The sequence below is a fragment of the Penicillium lagena genome (assembly GCF_028827675.1).
Source record: "Penicillium lagena strain IBT 129212 chromosome Unknown utg000005l_segment0_segment0, whole genome shotgun sequence".
Taxonomy (NCBI): Eukaryota; Fungi; Ascomycota; class Eurotiomycetes; order Eurotiales; family Aspergillaceae; genus Penicillium; species Penicillium lagena.
The window spans coordinates 2,876,585-2,896,243 of NW_026623226.1; the positions used below are offsets into that span (position 1 = coordinate 2,876,585).

Sequence of the window (19,659 nt, forward strand, 5' to 3'; positions counted from 1 at the left end):
AGATGCGGTAGAAGACAGAAACAGAGAAAAGAAAAGAACATCACGTCGTCCCAATGTACATAATCATCAACAGAGCAGCCCTACACCGACTTGTAGAGCAGCAGGGGCTCGCCTACATTCTCGATCTCGGGGATCGTACACTTGAGGTCAAAGGCCTTGGCAAGAACGATTTTGAAGATCTGGGAGGAGTGAGCCAACGGAGCGACAGAGAATGGGGATCCGACACACCTTCTGGACATTGATGCTGTGGCTGGTGCTGCTGAAGATCAGACTGGCTTTCATGGCCTTGGCAAATCGTTTGGCCTGGATAGGTCAGCCAACAGCGTCTTGGTAGGGACCAGTCTCATTTACCTGGATGGAAATCTCCTCCTGGTCCTCGCGGGGGAAGTTGACAAAATGATCGTACTTGGTACCGATCAAGAACGGGATCGCAGTCTTGTTGAACCCCCGACCCTGGCGATACCACTCCTTGATCGAGTTCAGCGTGCTCTTGCGCGTCAAGTCAAACATGAACAGAATCGCGACGGCGTCGTTGCACACGAGGGGCAGCATGTTGACGAATTCGCGCTGGCCCCCAAGATCCCAGATCGAGAAGGTAATTTCGGTGTTGCGAATGGAGATGGTCTTTTCCATAAAATTGACCCCTGCAGCACGGTTAGACAGCCCATGTTATCTTCACGGACCAAATCACGCACCGAGAGTCTGGATGTAGTCCTCGTCCCAGCTGCCTTCCACATATTTGACCATCAGACTGGTCTTGCCAATCTGAGCATCCCCGACCATGCCAACCTTGATCACCACGCTATTCTTCGATGCCTGCGACGCCTGTCGCTGGCTGGGGTCCGCTGACTGAGGCTGAGAAACGCCAAGCCGTTCCGGACCACTGGATAACCCAGATCCGGGACGAGATGTAGCATGGAGTTGCGGCTGTGAAGGAAGAGAGGGGGAGGAGGCCATGCGTGTCGATGGGTCGACTTCTTGTGCAGTGTACTCGGGAGCGGAGTGGTGGAAATCGGTGGATTGGGAGTGGTAGTGTGCCTTGGAGTCGCTGTTGTAGCCATTGTTGGCGCTCCCATTTTCGATCAGTGGCTCCCCCGAGGTCACTCCGGCGTTGAGATTGACCGGCGCAGGCGGCTCCATTGGCGATTCGGACGAGAGTTGCTGGGAGGGCTGCACGTGAGGAGTCGGATTCCGAGCCTCGGGAAGATGTTGCGAGGGCTCCGCAACCGCAGGAGTCTCCAAAGCAGGCTGCTGCGGTGCGTCCATATTGCGAATCGTCGACGTCGTGTGTGTCGAGGATGACGGTACCTCGCTGTCGCAGCCCGTCCGGTCAGTATCAAGAGTAACCATGATGGGAGTCGAAGGAGGGGGTGAGATGGCATACCAGTCTCAACAGTCACCACTCAAAGAGAGCCTCAGCAACACATGCAACGGAGGCTTATTCGAATTGTCCGTCGAGACCTGGAGCGTGGTCGATTCGCGCGGAGGTCAGGTACCGAGTACGACGGCGGTTGAAAGTGGCACCTCGGGATTGACAAGGAGCGAGAGGATGGTCGATGGTCGAAAGAGGGACGGAGAGGGAGAGAACAAGACGAAAGTCGATAACCAAGACCCCTATAGTACTCTAGGACCGACGACAGGAGCAAACAACAGTTCAGCTTGACCCGATCCAAGGGTGGGCACGACCGGCACTAGGCCCCGATAGGCTTAGCGTCGTCTCTCTCGAAAACCCGCGAAAAAAAGTTCTTATCGGACATCCACGATTCACATACTCTACTCTACACCTTTTCTTTGTTGCTCCGGCGGGACCGACTACCACAATGTCTAAGAGAGCGGCGGATGCTGCCGACGAGCACTCCTCAGCCCTCAAGGCGGGCGGGCGCCCAATTGCCGACGCGCCCCCGGACGAGGTGGGGGAGTTCGAGGACGAGTTCGAGGATGAGTTCGAGAGCGAGGACGAGATCTTGGAGGCCGGGGTCGACGGTCGGCCAGATGCAGAGCGCGAGGAGGAAGAGAAGGGTAGGTGTGCCAATTCAATTGCGGGTCAAAACTCATACTGACTCGACCCTGCAGAGGCCATGGAGGTCGACAAGCAGACCTTTATTCCCGGCCGGACAAAACTGGGCCCTGGCGAGACGCTCTCCCCCGATCCCTCGACCTACGATATGCTACACACGCTGAGCACACCGTGGCCATGCCTGTCCTTCGACATCGTCCGCGATACCCTCGGCGATAACCGCAAGACATACCCCGCGACGGTCTACGCAGTCACCGGCACACAAGCCGAGGGCGGCCGGGCAAAGGACAACGAGCTGATGGTGCTGAAGATGAGCGGACTGAGCCGGATGGAGAAGGAGGGCGAAGACTCTGACAGCGAGTCGGACTCAGACGATGACATGGGCGAGCCGATTCTCGAGCACAAATCCATCCCGCTGGGGTCGACGACCAATCGCATTCGCTCGCACCAGACACCCTCGCAATCGGGGGACTACTCCAAACCGCCGCAGACCCTGACCGCTACCATGCTGGAGAACTCGCAGGTCTTGATCCACGATGTTACTTCGCACCTCGCCAGCTTTGATGTCCCCGGCACCGTCCTCCCTCCTTCCGCTTCGAAACCTCTTTCTACGCTCCGGATGCACAAATCCGAGGGATACGCGCTGGACTGGTCTCCGCTGCAGCCTCTGGGCAAGCTATTGACCGGCGACAATGACGGATTGATCTATGTCACCACTCGCACCGAGGGCGGCGGTTGGGTGACCGACACCCGGCCATTCACGGCCCACACCTCCTCCGTAGAGGAATTGCAGTGGTCTCCGAACGAGCGGAACGTCTTTGCGTCGGCAAGCAGCGACGGCAGCGTGAAGGTGTGGGACGTGCGGTCCAAATCGCGCAAACCTGCCGTCGACGTGCAGGTATCCAAGACGGATGTCAACGTTATGAGCTGGTCCAACCAGACCTTCCACCTGCTCGCGACGGGCGCGGATGACGGACAATGGGCCGTCTGGGATTTGAGGCACTGGAAGCCCAACGCCGCGGGCCAGATCACCTCGCAGGCGGTCGCCTCGTTTGACTTCCACAAGGAGCCCGTCACGAGCATTGAATGGCACCCATCGGACGACAGTGTCGTCGCCGTGGGTTCCGCAGACAACACGGTCACGCTGTGGGATTTGGCCGTGGAGCTGGATGATGAGGAGAGCCGGCAAGTGGCCATGGCCGACATTCCGTCACAGCTGCTGTTCGTGCATTATATGGAGTCCGTCAAGGAGGTGCACTGGCAGGCCCAGATGCCGGGTACGCTGATGGCGACTGGTGGCAATGGATTCAGGTATGTATCCCGCCGTGTTAGGCTGTGGGCGAATGCTAATCAGTTCCGTGATGCAGTGTCTTCAAGACCATCAGTGTCTAAACCAGCACGGAGAGGAATTTACGTGCCATGCCCTTTCAATATACCATTCTTGAGCTCTTGCTTATCAATACCATATGCCGCCTGCCGTGCGAGATGCTACGTCTCCGGCCAAAAGATCTTGTCATTACTCCCGGGGTGGAAAGACCTCGCGTACTTAGAGAATAAACTATCGTATTCACGCCTCCATTGTACACTCTTTGTTGCACGAGAATGGTCACTGTAAGTGAGACCATATGAAGTCACCTTGAACCGAGGATCACCCGATCTCAATCGCACGCCATTTTCGATCTCACAGCAGCGGGCCAAGCGAAAGAACATCATCATGCACTCCAGTCTTTCGACCCCCGTCAGCAGCGGCCTCCTCCTACCCTCCTACCAGTCCCACATCCAACCTAGAAGGACACCAGTACAGAACCCTCTGCTGTAAGCATCCATCCATCCAGGGTCAGTCGATCCGCCGTCCACGATATGCGGAATGATATCAGGCGTTAATTCCGCCCGCTAGCTCATCGCCGAGGTCGCCAGCGCCAGTGAGCGAGGGCAGGGTGGGGGGAGGGGCAATCCAGCTGCCCAGAACAGCCTAGTGCCGTGGTGGACATTGATTGCAAGTACTGTACATGTAACTACATCATGTACACTCCAACTACCCGCAGGGATGCTGCAGCGTGCAAAAGTCTGAAATTGTAGTCCGACAGCGGCCGGCGTGGGCCAGTCGGCTCAAGGAAAGTGGCAGATCGTACGTGCAGGGCTGGGTTGGGATGGATGGGAGCTCGGTCTCACTCGGTGAAGATCCTCGAAGGATGGGGATGTGGTCCTTTCTGCTTACGATTCTAGCTAATCAGCAGCCTGTGGCGAATGAGTCGCTGTGCTGTCATTTGTTGACCAATACATACTTTTGTATCCATGGCGCTCTCGCGGTGGCCGCCAGCCAGTATGACCTGCATCGGATGGAGTCGCAGGGAGGCGGCCGACTATTTTCCCGACCTTCAACAAGCATATGCAATGTGCTCTTTCTGGTGGCGCTTGGCTCGCAGGTGGCACGAGTACTCGGTGCTGGGGGGACAGCCGTTGCGCCGGCTGGCAAAGAGGTGTCGTTGGGTTAGACCTGTACCAGAATAGATCGAACATCTGCTAGTTATCTGCCCGGCGTCTTGCGCGCACCGATGGATTGCATTATCTACGTAAGGTACCAGGCAGGCAGGCAGCGCAACCGCTTTCCTACATGCGCCGACCGTTTTCTTCTCACCGGTGTAATCGAACAATACAGCTAATGCACGACCCAGCGGCGGGCGCATCATCACATTAGATCTGGCGGCGCTACTGCGCTGTACCCGGGACCACAGCTCCAGAGTAGTGGCAATCCAGATAAACCGGCTAAACGGTGGGATTCGGCTTTTCTCCGGCGCATCTCTGCCGGTGCGTGGATGATAGTTGTCGATACGGGCTCTGCTGGGGCATGGCGCCATGGTGATTGTGGATTGTGTCTTACCCACTATCATCTTATCTTACACCGTGAGAACCAGAACCAGATAAGACGGTGAAACAGGAGCGTGCTAAGAATACATTCTTCAAGTCTGCTCTTAGCGCCCACGGCCTCCCAGCACGAGGGAGAACAAGCACAGCTCGCCACCACATCCTACCTCTGTGGCTTTCCAGGTCGGCTGATCATTCGCCAGCCGCCCATCCTGGCTGCCCCGACGGTAACTTTCTGGATCGTCGGCACAGGGACTATGATTAGTGAGCATCGGAGCTATGTGCGCGGGCCCAAGCTCCGGGTTTCCACTCGTTTGCAGTTAGTCGGCTGGATTGTAGCATTGTTATTGTGGCTTGCTGCCTATCCACCCCCCGGTCCTGTCGATACCAGTAATGTCGTGAGCTTAGTGCAACGCATTATTATTCCGGCCCCCACGCCCTTGCCATGGGCCAGCCAGGGCGATTGGCGCTTCGACCCGACATCACATACGCGGGAGCCTTTTCCACTTCCATCATCATACATTGATGTCCATCCATTCTACATCCCGACGATTTACCCTTCGTGGACAGGCGCCTCTGCTTATTTGGGGTTGGAGTTGAGAGGATTGAGTTCGCGCTGGATGTAATTCCCGTCGGTTCCAGCCTCGACTCGAGGCCGGGCACCGACCGATCGACCGTCTGGCGCGGAGGATCCTGTCATGCAAGCAGACCGTGATCCTCTGCGCGGCAGAATCATGCTGGGCGTGCCAGTCACTCGTCTAGGGTTCTGCCTGACGGATGCCGCATAGGTCTCGTCGGATCGGCCTGATCCGTGCTGGCCAGTGACAAGGGGCCCGTCAGGATTGAGTTGAGACATGCTTCCTCGCCGCGGACCTTTGCGTCATAAGGAATCCTGGAGCCGCAAGAAGACGTCGCATTCATCTCTGGCAGCGCTCTAGAAGATCACAGCCACCAGGTCACCACTTCCTCGTGTCTTCTCCTGTAGTTCTGTCCTCCGAGACAGTGATCTCCGTAGCTCTGCGCCCAGGGTCCTGCACTGGCCCCCCGGCGATCTTTTGGCCCTGTGCGACTCGGAGAATTAGGATTCTCCTCTAATTTCCTCCAGTTTGATCGTGAGTGGCGCAGACGGTGACCCCCGTTGGGACTCGGGGCGGGACGTTCAGGGTCGATGACTGCTGCGCCAGGATCCTAATGCCCACTCTTATTCCTCACCCCGGACCTGCATCGGCAGAATTCCTGTCCAGTGGCTTTGCTGGAGGTCAGGCGGAAGAAAGCCAGCCGGGCGGACTCCCTACGCTGGCTTCCTCTGGCAGTGTTTCATTTGTCGCTGCTCGGGGTCACCTGCAGGCGCTAGAGTCTGCAAACGAGACGTCTGTGCGGGCGTGGGAGTCGTGGATCGTCGCCGTAACCTCCGATCCAGCCGCATCGAATAATAGCACGACGGGTCGGCTTGTCGCCAATTAGTCGATGCCCACCCGGACTACTAAACTCAAACGGCGGGCGACAACGTGCGCATGGCCCACCCTGTCTGGACCAGCTCTGGAAGGGCGACCGTCTGGGGTTGACCACCGTCGCCGGACGAGGGATTTGGTGTATTCTCGAATGTTGCCACCGCCCAACCACGGCGGAAGCAACCCCGGTGCCATGTGGATTCCTTACAGGGTGAGTTCCGGAGTCCAGGAAATCCCCCAGACTCTCCCCCACAAAAAATAATGGCGCATAGGGAAATCCGTCCTGCGGATCCATCCGCCACATTACAGTATGTACCTGGTCACAGCATCCGGCAACCATTATCCATGGGCCACCGCGTATCGGCACCCCAGAAGCGAACAAGCCGCGAGGCTGCCCCACGACGATCTTGTCTGTAACCATCGGTCACGAGGAGTGCGATGCTCGTATTGTCGTCAGGGTGTTTCCCGCCAGACAGAACATGGCGAGCCCGCACGACTCCCAGAGCCCTCCGAGGGACGGTCATCAAGTCGAGAATCCCTCGCCGAATCGTACTATCTTGTCACTCTCTATCACCCCGGAGTTCCGTAATCCCCACAGCCAATCACCCACCAGCCCCAGGAACTGGCGGGCTGCCCGTGCGTGTCCATAAGATTCCGCTACGCCGCATCCAGTAAGACCCTGGCCCATCAGCGGGTCGCCATTGGCCCGTCCATGCTCAAGCCCGTCTCCCGGCTCCACCTCGCGGCGCCGTATCGATACCGTCACGCCCCGAGCGTGGAGCGTGGCGGTTGAGGTACCTTGCAGTGACTCGCCCCACGCAGATAGGCTGGTCCGGGCGCATGTATCGCCCAAGTACCCGGCGTGGCCTAACCGCCACTGCCGGCACCCCTACACCCACGCCGCCCGGTTGTTGGTTACAGGCGAGGGTTGAGGGAGCGAGTGAGGGAGGACCATGCCATCCAGCTCTCCTGGAGTTAGCAAGAGGCAAACTGCGCGGAACCTCAACTTCCTCTTTCCTTTCTTTCTTCTCCCTCCCCATCCGCCCTCTTTTCTCTCGTCCCCCCTGATCTCATCGCCCGGGCATCTGGTCCTCGGCGTATCGTCTTATCTACAATTGCCTCCGCTATCGCTGTCTCTCCCTCCTCGGCTATCTCCGGCTTATCCAGCGCTCGAATGCTTGCAGGTCGGACCATTCGGGTGTGGTGAACGAGTTTGTATCCGGAAAACCGTGCGAGCTTCCACTTTCCAGTACGTCTTGATTGTTCGCCCGCAAGAGCACCAGCGGCGTGAGTGATTGATAGATCGATGTCCCTGACATTAGCCAGGCACCCTCGTGTTCATTCCCCTCTCTCCCCCCAAATCTCCAAATCCCCAATCACTGCTCCTTTGATCCCCCCCAAAACATCCCAACACCAAGGCCGCAGGTCCTCTCTTCCTGTCAACACTGCTTCTCCAATTTGGGTGGGTGCCCGTTCATTGCCACCGGTCCTCCCTCTCCCCTGATAACCTGGCCCGTTACCCTGGGTCGGGCCAACGATATCGGTCTCGATCAGACAAGAACCATGCTGACTTGATGTCATTTCCCGTCCTGCCGCAGTCGTTGATGCGCCATTTGACTGTGTAACTGTCCACGCCGCTCCGACAACGCCGTTCTTTTGCACTGGTCTATCATTTGAACGACCGCCTCCGCCAGCCAGTCTTTCTAACGCCTGGGCAGAGCGAAACAAATAATTAGAATGCTCCTAGACGATATGGTCGGTCAGGAATTGAATCATACTCACAAAGTTGGAGACCTCGCCAGTATCAAGGAAATCCCCGCCAGCATGCCTGGTGAGTATGACCCGACATCTCATCCCACCACACAATCTTAACACCGCCTTCGCAGCCTCTACCAAGGACAGCAAGAAACAGGCCGAACCCAACGGCGCCAATGGGACCATTCCGCCTCCCAAAACAGACAAGCCGCGGCCCCATGTGTGTACCACGTGTGGCCGCTCCTTCGCGCGGCTCGAGCATCTCAAGCGCCACGAGCGCTCGCACACCAAGGAGAAGCCCTTCGAGTGCCCTGACTGCGCACGATGCTTTGCCCGTCGGGACCTGCTCCTCCGTCACCAGCAGAAGCTGCACATGACCACGACGCCGTCATCGCGCCCGAGAAATGGGCGTCGCGAGAGCACGGGTGCCGCGTCCAATGCCAACCGGGTTCGCAAGAATTCCATTGTCAGCACCTCGTCGTCGATGCGGCCCCGGGCCAACACCATCAGTCATGTGGATGCAGCCGCTCTGGGGATGGGTCATCCCGGTACCCAGCAGCGTCAACCGGGTCATGGGTATCACCCCAGCATTGGGTCTGCTTCCATTAGCTCCAGTGTAGATTACAATGGCTACAGCTCTGGACACCCACCGATGAATGGCCTGGCCAAGCTCGAGACGTCTGGCCTCCCCATGGACATGTCTGGCGGCCTGCGGACGGCACCCGTCTATGGCAGCTTCGACCTGGGAATGGATGGTATGCTCATGGGTCATGGCAGTACCATCAACCCGGCGCAGCTGCACTTCGCAGGCTCTCCACAGGGATTTGGCAATGACTCTCCCACGTCTCCCTTTGGTCACCATGCTCACGGCATGCATCCAGCCACGGACCACCTGATGGACGAGGAGATGCACTACGATTGGATGAACGGGCTCGATGCGGCCATGGCCCTGGGCAATGGGAATGACTCGGTCATTGACGAGTCGTCCCCGTCGGCGATGAGCACGGGGAGCCAGAGCGGAGTGAGCGAGGCCATGCTCGAGGGCTCGAACCGTATTCCCATCTCCAATGGCTGGCATAACCCCTTTCCCGCCCACGCCTCCGGAGCGGCCAATCAGTTTTCGATTGACTTTTCCCCGACGGCCCTGAATGAATTGGGAATTCCCCCGGAGACGGTGTCGCCCAAGTCCCTGATGGCCCAGAATAATCCCTTTGGTGAGACGTATGCCACCCCCCTTCCATGACGTCGGTCGGCCAGCCCATCGTGGGAGGACATTCGCAGAGTATGTTTTCATCCTCAATGGCAACAAGCGGAGAACCTAATCCTCTCAACGTGGCTTTCCCGAATAGTGCCCTACGAAGTCAACATTCCCCCGCATCAACGGATACATTTACAGACTCCACACGACAGGCTCTATTAGCGAGCATGGCGCAACCCACTGGCTTCAATCATCGCAAGTATTCTCAGCCCGCAAGTGGACTTCTGAACAGTCGTGAGCTCTTCGCCCGCTCCGCTGGCTTCAACGGTACCGGTCAGTTACCCAGCACCTCGGACATGCAACGATATATCTCAGCCTACATCATGTACTTTCACCCCCACGTGCCTTTCCTCCACATCCCGACCCTCAACTTTCAAGCTCCCGAGTACACCAGCAATCTCCGCACGCCAAGCGGACACCTGAACCTCAGCTCCACCGGCGTTGCCGGAGGCGGCGGCTGTTTGATTCTGTCTATGGCGTCCATTGGCGCGCTGTACGAGTATGAATCGACCGCGTCCAAGGACCTGTTCGAGGCCGCCAAGAAGATGATACAATTATACCTCGAGGAGCGCCGCAAGGCCGACATGTCTGCTGCTCTCAGCAGCCGTTCGAACTCTACTCGCGACAACTCCGTCCACAACACCCCACTGTGGCTGGTGCAGGCCATGCTCTTGAACGTCATCTATGGCCACACCTGTGGCGACAAGACCTCCGCTGATATCGCCAGCACGCACTGTGCGGCGCTGGTGAGTCTGGCACGCGCAGCCGAGTTGACACATCACCTGGACCCCAAGAATCTACCACAAGATCACCTGAATGCTGGATTCAACGGGGGGCAACAACAGCCTTCGGGGGAGAACAATTCGGATAATTGGATGTCACCATCATTTAACCAACCAAAGGAGAGAAGGGACTGGTTGAACTGGAAAGTTGTTGAGGAGCGGAAACGTACCCTCTATGCAATTTTCGTTCTGTCCAGCTTCCTGGTTTCTGCATACAACCACGCGCCAGCCCTTACCAACTCCGAAATTCGGCTTGATCTCCCTTGCGAAGAAGACCTCTGGGCTGCCGAGTCGCCTCAGGCGTGGAAAAAGATGGGCGGACAGGCTGCTGCGAAGAAGGGCCTGTCTTTCTCGGCGGCGTTGACTTCTCTTTTGACCGCCAGCCAACGAGAGCAACAAACTCAATCTTCAAACCTCTTCTTCAGCGCAGGTACCCCCGACGATCTTTCCACCGGTGACAATCGGCCCAGTACCTACGGGTGTCTCGTTCTGATCTACTCGCTGCACAATTACATCTGGGAAACCCGCCAACGGCACATGGGACGGCAATGGACGGCGCAAGAGACCGATGCCATGCAATCGCACATCGAGCCTGCGCTGCGCGCTTGGCAAGCTGCCTGGGCAAGCAACCCAGTGCACAGTCTGGAGCGCCCGAATCCATTCGGAGCCGGCCCATTGTCTGCGGACAGCATTCCTCTCCTCGACCTTGCCTACGTGCGACTGTTTGTCAATCTCGGCCGCTGCAAGGAAGCATTCTGGCAGCGGGACTGGAACGGCATGGCAGACGAGCTTGCACGTGGCACAGAGGTCTTCCAGCAGGGAGATGCAGACGGCAATACCACGGTGGATCCTTCACTCACCGGCACTCTTGATGCACGACGGGACTCGATTGCAGACCTGGGCGTCGCGGGTCTGGAAATTTCCAAGACCCCGACTCAGGAACAGCCCATGCAGTCCTTGTCCAGTGTCTACAAGACGGGCCAGTCCAAGCGTGAGAAGCACCTGCGCAAGGCGGCCTTCTACGCCGCAGACTCGATCTCCATGTCTGACCGACTCGGTAACACATTCGCCGAGTTTTCGTCCCGGGAGCTTCCCATCCAATGCGCGATGTGTGCTTTCGACTGCGCACAGGTTCTGGCTGAGTGGATCACCACCGTCCAAGAACGGGTCGGTCCCTACCTTGGCATCCTGGGTCGTGACGATGTCGATCTCACTCAGGTTCCCGGTGTTATGCTGTTGGAAGATGAAGATTGCAAGCTCGTGGATAAGATCAAAGAGATCCTGAACAGCATTGAGACAAAGATGCAACGTCAAGTGCAGAATGGCAACTCCATGTCTGCCCTGAGTGTCATGCAGCGTCTACCCAGCGTCGTGGAGGGAGGATACGGTTGTAAAATATTGATTGCGACAGCAAGCATCCTGGATCGAGCTGCTGTCTGGCCAGGTAGGCATCTCCCCTCCCTCTCTCATCCTGCAATCGTGTCCTAACAGTTTCGCTCAGTGACGAAACTAATGGCCCGTTCCCTTGAAGCCCAAGCCATGCGAATGAAAGAGCGCACCGAGCACTCTGTGATGATGAACACCAACCAATAACGAAACAACTCTTTCCGTGTTTTCCCGCATGCATGTGCAACGCGTTGTCTCGATGCTTATGATGCTGTTGAAAGTCCAGTCCACTTCTTTGTTCCTTTTCCCTTCGACAAAACACTTGTTTTCCCTTCGATTCGATCTTCGATACCCCCTCTGGTCGAAATATGCCATAGAACGTTTTTTTTTTTTTGCCATTTCTCCTACCTACACACCCTCTCACACACTCTTCTCCTCTGGCCCTCTTATATCCTCATATGTCCATCCTCCGCCTCCTTCCTCTTTCACATACAGTGTTGCCATTTATATGTTGTCATGGGAATGTGTTTGATGTATCTTTATGCCAGTTCCTGTCCCTGTCATACGGAACCCCCCTACTACTGGGGGTGTCGAACCAGCACTACTACCCATCGACGGCGATCGTTGCTGACGACTTGTTGCTTACTCTGTGATGATTATCTTGTTTATAAGTTTGTGTGCCCTATGCCAGTGGCTTGTTTTGACGTTTTCCCTGTCAGCGGGTTGTGACTTCGATTCTTTGTTTTTTTTTTCTTGACGTCGCCTGTGCCGTGTGTTTAATTATGCAGATTAGTTCTTTTTACTTCATGTGAATATGATTCTTTATTCGAGGTCTCGTTCTTTGTAAACACTTCTTTTTAGATTCGGATATCTGCCTAGAATAAAAGATATACAGTTGCATGTCTGTGATCAAAAGAAGAAAACGCCTATGCTTCCATTCCGAGGATTGCCAGATATGATTGATATACACATAACGGAAGAGAGAAACCAACTCCCAAACCCCAACTCAAACATCTCAGACAAGCAACCGCTCAAATGAATACTTGCCCACCGCCTTGCGGCGCAGATAGCCGATCTCACGACTAGACCGAGCCTTCACTTCACCAGTAGACTTCTTCACCTTGGTGCGCTCGACCTCCGTCGAGGCAGCCTTCAGCGACAGCGGGAGCATCTTGCCGCCCGCTTCACCGTCCAGCCCGTCTTCACCTTCGCCGGGTCCAGTGAATACCATCACCTCGGCGCCGTTGATGTGCTCGTAGCGGACGAGTTGCGATGGTGTCGGGGTAGCGTTCTCGGCGGCGTCGGTGTTAGTCAGGGCCTTGGAGTCCTTGGCTGTGCTCGTGCCGACTACCGTGTTGGCGAACCGGAGGTACTCGCGCAGGATGCCTTTCAAGTAAGTTGCTTCCTCGACACCGGCCAGTGCGGCGGAGACTTCGGACTTCATGTCGGCGATGAGCTCCATCTCTCGACTGGCGGCCGTGCTGGCTTCTTCGTCGGACATCATGTCGTCTGTGCTGCTGGTGGGGAGGGCGGAGATCCAGCCCGAGGGACCGATGGCGTCGACGGAAGCGGTGATCAGGTCGATGATTGTGTTCAGGGAGAGAGCCGGCGTGATCTGGTCGTGTGTTATGGGGGTTGGTGGGTTCTCGGTGAATCGGGAGGTGTGGCCGCCGGTCGCGAGGGAGAGACGCAGGTGGTGAATCAGGGCCATGAGTTCCATGCGCGACAAGGTGGCGCGCAGAGCCTGCACTACTATGGATATTGGCTGGGTGTGGATCTTTTGGATGGCCGTGTTCAGGCCCTTGAAGATATCTTTCAGAGTTGCGGGATCGTCGCCCAGGTGTCGGGAGAGTTCTTGCGTCGGGGTGGACAGATCGCCATTCGTGAGGGCGCGCGCTGTATCTTCCAGAGTGGCCGAGTGGGACTGGGCTTTGTTGAGGAAGACTTTAAGGGCATACGCCAGGTCGTCGGATGTGAGCAGCACGGGGCCATCGAGCACCTGGTTTACTTGTTTCAGAGACGGGTCGGAATCGAGCAGTGCCAGGATGAAAGATCCCTTCGGGAGTGGCTGGAGAATGCGAGGCTTGATGGCTCGGCGGAGAGCAACCTCGACGTTATCCATAGAGAGATGGCCCAGGCGAATCAGCCAGTCGCAGGTGGTCGGAGGCCAGATTGTGATGCGGAGCTGAGATGCTGAGGAAGATTCCATTCCAGCTACGGCTGGTACATCCTCTGAACTGAATATCTTCGACAGAAGGAAAAGCGTTGCTTCAGGGTTGACATAAGTGCCCGATGCTGGTAAGGCAGAGCCGAAATATGCGAGGACCGCCTTGTCAAACTTTTTTGTATCCTTCGAATCGGTCGCAGCAGCCACCGTTTTCGTGAGTTGATTCCATTTCTCGACTTGCTCAGGAGATGTAAGTCGCAGAGATGCCACATTCTCGGACCTGTGCTTCTTGGAAGTTGGATCCCACTCGGCGGCGGAAGAGCCAATGCCCCTTCCGATTGCGTCAATGAGAAAGCCATCCCTCGACCGCTTGAGCGACGAGCCAGAGGTGTTTTGGAAGGAACTCAGGTCAAAGGCAATCATTGTGTTACCCTTGGTAGCAACGGCAATTCCAAGTTTGGCAAAGAAGTTGACAAACGTCAAGGGTCCCTGGCCGGTCGTCCCAGTACCCGACAAGACATCACCTGCCGCAATGCTGCGTTGGACTGACTGGTATTGTGTGTCATATACAGCCACAATAGACTGGCCGGCGGCGATCACAGACTGCGGAGAAATACGCATAACCGAGGAGAAGTGCTCGTCGCCAAGGATGAATTGCGAGGACACAGACGGGGAATATTGAGACAGATCAATATTGACAAACCCATGCTCGAACGACAGGTTCAACCCTGCGGAGCCAGAATGGAAGCTCCATTGCAGGTTGTTACTGTTGGCTGTCTGCAGCCCATTGAGATCCGGGATGCTGATCGTCTGCAAGTAACGCAGCTGTTGGCTTTCATCCAACCCCAAGTTGTCAGATTTAGCGATTGCTGGGACGGAGAACATTTGCACGCGGACATCCTTCAGCGAGATTTGCTCCGCCCCGGTAGGGTGAGAGACCACCAGCAAGATAGACGGTTCGTCGGTCCCGGAAGAGATGAGATCACCCAGCGCGAGCGTCGCCAAGTCCTGTCGTCTTTTGAATAATACCTTCTTCGCATCATCAAATTCAACCACGAAGCACGTGTGGACTTCATGGGTCGTGCAAGATTTTGCTATCTCGCTGTGCTGGATGCTCCATCGTTGGGTCTTGAGATCGGACGACAGTCGGCGTACTCGGCCATCCTTGTGAACCGCCAGAATATCAAAGGGATCTGCTTTCTCCTCGCCTGCAGCAGAGGGTACAATTCCCACAAAGATGGTGGGGCTTTTCGAGTCCGTCACCGTGGCAGCCGAAGAAGAGATTGCCGGCGCAATCGAACCATTGCTACCAGTCTCCTCCACAAAACACTTGATCTGATGCTCCGGCTTGCTAACAGCAGTATACGTCTGTCTTTTCACCGCCGAATGGTTCAAGAGCTTCCGGCGGACGGAGCACGGCCGACAAGAGAAGGTAGACTGCGGCGGCACAGCGTACGAGGTGACAAGCTTAGGAGTTTGAACCTAACCACATATTTCAATCAGCATGCAGATAATAACCATAGGCTGGGCGTGCGCACATTGTAGATGTTGACAGCCTCCCCATCGACCGCAACGGCGACTTCATAACGCTTGCGTTTCTTTGCATCGGCCAGACTGTAGACATCGCCGATACGGGTTTTGCCCGTGGCAGCATGAAGTGGACGAGGCAATTGTGCCAATACGGACGGTGCCTGCAGATCCATGGCTGGAATCTCGTTTCCTCGGTCTGTGATCAAGTCGGTGAAGCCGCAAATCTTCATCCGCGCGGATAGAAAAAAATTCGGGTTTATGTCGGGCCGCCCGCGATAACGCTAGTCCAGGATGGGATTAGTGTCAGTCTGACGTAATCCACTTTAAGGCGACGCGCCTTTCGCGCGTTAGGAGTTGGACCGTGTTTGCAACGAGACCAAGAGCTGAGTTCGGAGAGCGCTGCCTTACTTACTACTCGCCGTCTGAGTGCTTCTCCTTCCTCTCGCTCAGATGTTTCTATCTGACCTGGCCCTGACCCCCGGTTATCCTTGGTGAGCAATCCGGCGTTCATTGTATGGATACCGTCACCTCCAACCTACCGATGGCCATGGGTCCCGGCGAGCAGCGCGTCATCCACCCATTCTTTCAAAAAGGTGATAATCACAGCATGCAGAGACCTCAATCTGAAGCTGATTGTTTCTAGATTTAGGATCAACGAGGCCCGCCGAAGTATCACCACACGAATCCGTGAACCCTGCAGCGAATGCCAATGCATTTCCCCGTAACATCCCCTCGATTGACGCTCAACATGCTGCTCAGGATGAGGGTGCAGTGACCGGTGTCCTTGTCTCAAATGTTACTCAGGCGGATGTTTCGCCGGTGATCTCTCCGAAAGAAGACTTGAACGAGGCTCGACGGAAGAGAAGGAAGGTCGATTCGAAACATGCAGCTGAACCCGAGAATATCACTCAGTCGGCTTTATCATCGTGGCTAGGTCACAATGCGTCCCCCCAGACCCAGCCTTTGGTCTCGGAGTCACTTCCCCAAGAGACCGGCACACATCAACAAGCCAATCCTTTACCAGAAAACGACTTGTCGCAGGAAGGGCCTGGCCTGACCGCTGGTCGCCCACGAAAGACGCTGAAAATCAATTCCAACGGGAAGCTCTTGAGCTCCCCTGCGCGTATCTCTCCTCAAGAAACCAAGAAGAAAGGAGAGAAACGGGGGAGATCCCGAAGTGTGGAAAGCAAAATCTTGGTTATGAAATACAGCATTGACAAGGACATGGGACAATTGATTGATGACATACTAGCTGGTCGAAAAATCCAACGCCCAGCACCGGCGTCTGCTCCTGTTCGCCCATCAACTGTTGCAAGCAAACTTTCCAAGCCGACACACCCATTCTTCGTCAAAAAGTCCACACAGAAACATCAAATCTCGAGCTCGAGCAACAGTACACCAGACTCCCGCGATTTCTCTCGCGAGGTGCCCTCAGAGCCGACATCAACTCCGACCGTAGAGAAAAAACGAGTGCCGGGCTTCTCAATTGGCTCGTCCTCGACAGTTGGGCGACGTATGTCCAAATTTCCTGAGCTTGTAGATCCACTGTGGCCACCACGGGACTTTGTCCATGTCAGAGATGGCGATGTGCTCACAAACCACAATGACGTCCCACCTCTTGCTTCCAGCCAAGATCAGAAGAAGTCAAAAGTGGCAGCTGTTCGCATTGCTGACGAGGAAAACTCCCTTCTTGTCAGTACCAAGCAGGCAAGGGAACAAGCCGAGCGAGCCCTCAAAAGTAATGCCAAAAACGACCGGGCTCTGTTGCGATTACCCGACCGAAAAGTTGCTAGCGGGCTCGTTCTCCAAACCGCAATGGATAAACAGATGTCATGGCATTTGCCGGATCCTTTTAGTTCTTTTCGTTGCCCCGATTGGTCTGCCAATCCTGCTATTTCCAAACTTCGATCGGCGCTACTCTCGTCTAGGAGTGCCTTTGACCGGGGACAATACGAATCACAGCTCTGGGCCCACAAATATGCGCCCCAAACAGCAACTGAGGTCCTTCACGCTGGCCGTGAGGTCCAGGTGCTTCGGGACTGGCTTCGACTGCTGAAAATCACGGCTATCGACACCGGAAAACCAACAAAAGACGGCACAAAACCCAAAGCAAGCGTTGACAAGAAGCGGAAGAAGCGGCGCAAGCAGACGGAAAAGCTCGATGGTTTCATTGTTTCAAGCGACGACGAGGCATCGGAGATGGACAAACTCTCTGGTTCTGATGATGAATTGGCGGGCGACGTAACAGTGTCAAAGACCGTCGTTCGAACGGGTGATCTGGCTTTCAGTCTGCAGTCTGGAAGCGATAAGGGCCGTCTCACCAATGCGATCCTAATCAGTGGCCCCTCTGGTTGTGGCAAAACTGCTGCAGTGTATGCAGTCGCTAAAGAGCTGGACTTCGAGGTCTTTGAGCTTAACCCGGGAACTCGCCGAAGTGCCAGATATATGCTCGAGCGCGTCGGAGATATGACGCAAAACCACCTCGTTTATTTGCTGAATGACAGCGACGAATCTTCTGGGAAGAGTCCCGCGTGCGATGATGAGGGCAAGCAGAACAAGTTGATGAACTTCTTCAAGGGTCCAACTGGCAAGAAGACAAAGACTGCGGATAGCCCTGCTCAACCAAGCCTAAAGTCCGATGCCGAAGCTAAACGCCCTCGAGAGCAGAAGCAGTCGCTGATCTTGCTTGAAGAAGCCGATCTGCTGTTTGAAGAGGATAAACAATTCTGGACCGGAGTCCACGCCCTCATCAGCCAGTCCCGGCGGCCAATTGTTATCACATGCAACGACGAAAGCCTGATCCCTATCAAAGAACTGTCGTTGCATGCCATCTTGCGGCTGCGCCCACCCCCCCCGGGAACTTGTCGTCGACTACCTCCTTCTTATGGCGGCGAACGAGGGCCACATGCTGAAAAGACAGGCGGTAGAAAAGCTGCATGACGGTACCGGAAGAGACCTTCGTCGGTCGCTCATGGAGCTGAATTTCTGGTGTCAGATGGGAGTTGGCAGCGAGAAGGGAGGGCTGGACTGGTTTCTACCCAAGTCGTTCGGGAGGATAGATGTCGACCAGAGTGGTGATCAATCCCGAGTCATCAGTCTGAACACTTACGAGCCGTACATGGGCTGGTACAATCGTGATCTTTTCCTCAGCCACTCTCCACTGGACAAGGAGACCGAAGCTCTGCGAAATCTCTATCACTGGTGGGGACTCAACGTGCCGGATGCCGAAACAGTGGCCGGTGTAAATGATGTTGAGCTTACGCTTGTTCATCAATGGCCAACTGCTTCAAAGTCCTCCCAGCTTGATATGCTCACGCGCGATGCGGATTACCTTGAAATGCGAAGTTCACTTGACATCCTGTCCTCTGGATGCTCTTTGGACATGGCTCAGGCAAGTTTTGTTTCATTGCATATAACAAGAAATGGTACTAATATTATTTCAGGACGTTGTTGATATTTCTGCTCTTCCGCTTCCCGAGGGCCACCGCTCTAACTTTGTCGACAGCTGGCCGCTCTTGCACGCTGACTTGCGGCCTGAATACACATCGATGACCGAGGCTATTACCACTTCATTTGGTGCATTGCTTGGCCAGGTCTTTCGGCCCGGTCACCAGGGAGCCTTTGAACCAGTACATGCGCTCCGCCTGATGGGCAAGTTGACGGAGCCATTCCATCGTCAGCAAGTACCTCCATCTTCAGTTCCAGAGTTCCAGCGAATCTTCGAAGCCGTCATGCGAGCAAACTACACAATGCCCCAGCCCGGTTCCCGCCCGGCCCTGTCATTCGAGAACGGCCTTTCGCCTATCACCGAGGACCTCGCACCATATATTCGCAGTATCATGGTCTTTGACGGCCGCTTGAAGGAATACCGAGACAGTTTGAGCTCTGTGCTTTCACAGGAGAAGCCTGGACGTGGTGAGAAACGAATGCGAACGACACGTGCCAGTCGGGCAGCTCTCGAGGGAGGTGACAAGTCTTCCACGCGAAAAGAGAGATGGTTTCCTTCAGATACGAAGTATTTTCCCGTCATGAGCACCGGTAAGCCAGAGTGGCAGGATATCTTATTTCAGCTCGGATATTTTCATGTGCAACCTCTTCCGGAGTCGGCTGGAGATAGCAGTGAGCATGTGTCGGATGATGAGAGACAGGGTACTTATTAGTAGAAAGGGGTGGATATCTTGGAGTAGCCTAGATACAATATATCAATGTACAACATTTGTTACATGAACTGCTGCAGTATTGGGTCGATGCGTGTACAGTCAATAGTTTGCTTCAAGTGCAAATGTTTTTGTGCGTCTCGCAAGCAACGACCTCAGGCTTTCCCGGTTAGGAAGCCGTGGCTCGCCGACGATAATGAGAGTTTCTTTGCCTCGTTTGCCTCGACTCTGCTAGTATGAACATCTTGCTGCTTTGTTTCCTTCTTTCCGGGGTAAGTTTCCATCTATCCA

General features: G+C 55.5%; 9 protein-coding genes across 9 annotated transcripts; 5 read left to right on the forward strand and 4 right to left on the reverse strand.

Moving 5' to 3' along the window:
• Nucleotides 1-80: 80 nt before the first annotated feature.
• N7510_007901 (Spg1/Tem1 GTP-binding protein) lies at nt 81-1,350 on the reverse strand (the record flags this gene model as incomplete). The annotated part of the gene is made up of 4 exons (XM_056979826.1): nt 81-179; nt 229-303; nt 352-644; nt 696-1,350. The coding sequence occupies 4 exons, from the start codon at nt 1,348-1,350 to the stop codon at nt 81-83; spliced, it is 1,122 nt and encodes a 373-aa protein (XP_056832869.1).
• A 470-nt stretch (nt 1,351-1,820) lies between these two features.
• On the forward strand, nt 1,821-3,836 carry N7510_007902 (ribosome biosynthesis protein RRB1; the record flags this gene model as incomplete). The annotated part of the gene is made up of 3 exons (XM_056979827.1): nt 1,821-2,019; nt 2,074-3,328; nt 3,638-3,836. 3 exons carry the CDS (start codon nt 1,821-1,823, stop codon nt 3,834-3,836), a joined length of 1,653 nt encoding a protein of 550 aa, XP_056832870.1.
• A 559-nt stretch (nt 3,837-4,395) lies between these two features.
• Nucleotides 4,396-4,875, reverse strand: N7510_007903 (uncharacterized protein; the record flags this gene model as incomplete). Its single annotated transcript, XM_056979828.1, has 2 exons — nt 4,396-4,514; nt 4,632-4,875. 2 exons carry the CDS (start codon nt 4,873-4,875, stop codon nt 4,396-4,398), a joined length of 363 nt encoding a protein of 120 aa, XP_056832871.1.
• Nucleotides 4,876-5,462: 587 nt separating this feature from the next.
• N7510_007904 (uncharacterized protein) lies at nt 5,463-5,738 on the reverse strand (the record flags this gene model as incomplete). The annotated part of the gene is made up of 1 exon (XM_056979829.1): nt 5,463-5,738. The coding sequence occupies one exon, from the start codon at nt 5,736-5,738 to the stop codon at nt 5,463-5,465; it is 276 nt and encodes a 91-aa protein (XP_056832872.1).
• Nucleotides 5,739-6,073: 335 nt separating this feature from the next.
• Nucleotides 6,074-6,346, forward strand: N7510_007905 (uncharacterized protein; the record flags this gene model as incomplete). Its single annotated transcript, XM_056979830.1, has 1 exon — nt 6,074-6,346. The coding sequence occupies one exon, from the start codon at nt 6,074-6,076 to the stop codon at nt 6,344-6,346; it is 273 nt and encodes a 90-aa protein (XP_056832873.1).
• Nucleotides 6,347-6,484: 138 nt separating this feature from the next.
• Nucleotides 6,485-7,126, forward strand: N7510_007906 (uncharacterized protein; the record flags this gene model as incomplete). Its single annotated transcript, XM_056979831.1, has 2 exons — nt 6,485-6,544; nt 6,947-7,126. The coding sequence occupies 2 exons, from the start codon at nt 6,485-6,487 to the stop codon at nt 7,124-7,126; spliced, it is 240 nt and encodes a 79-aa protein (XP_056832874.1).
• A 944-nt stretch (nt 7,127-8,070) lies between these two features.
• Nucleotides 8,071-11,721, forward strand: amdX (putative C2H2 transcription factor (AmdX); the record flags this gene model as incomplete). Its single annotated transcript, XM_056979832.1, has 4 exons — nt 8,071-8,164; nt 8,220-9,309; nt 9,438-11,572; nt 11,630-11,721. 4 exons carry the CDS (start codon nt 8,071-8,073, stop codon nt 11,719-11,721), a joined length of 3,411 nt encoding a protein of 1,136 aa, XP_056832875.1.
• An 808-nt stretch (nt 11,722-12,529) lies between these two features.
• Nucleotides 12,530-15,441, reverse strand: N7510_007908 (uncharacterized protein; the record flags this gene model as incomplete). Its single annotated transcript, XM_056979833.1, has 2 exons — nt 12,530-15,163; nt 15,220-15,441. 2 exons carry the CDS (start codon nt 15,439-15,441, stop codon nt 12,530-12,532), a joined length of 2,856 nt encoding a protein of 951 aa, XP_056832876.1.
• A 311-nt stretch (nt 15,442-15,752) lies between these two features.
• Nucleotides 15,753-19,371, forward strand: N7510_007909 (uncharacterized protein; the record flags this gene model as incomplete). The annotated part of the gene is made up of 4 exons (XM_056979834.1): nt 15,753-15,804; nt 15,855-18,134; nt 18,214-18,611; nt 18,655-19,371. The coding sequence occupies 4 exons, from the start codon at nt 15,753-15,755 to the stop codon at nt 19,369-19,371; spliced, it is 3,447 nt and encodes a 1,148-aa protein (XP_056832877.1).
• Nucleotides 19,372-19,659: the final 288 nt, after the last annotated feature.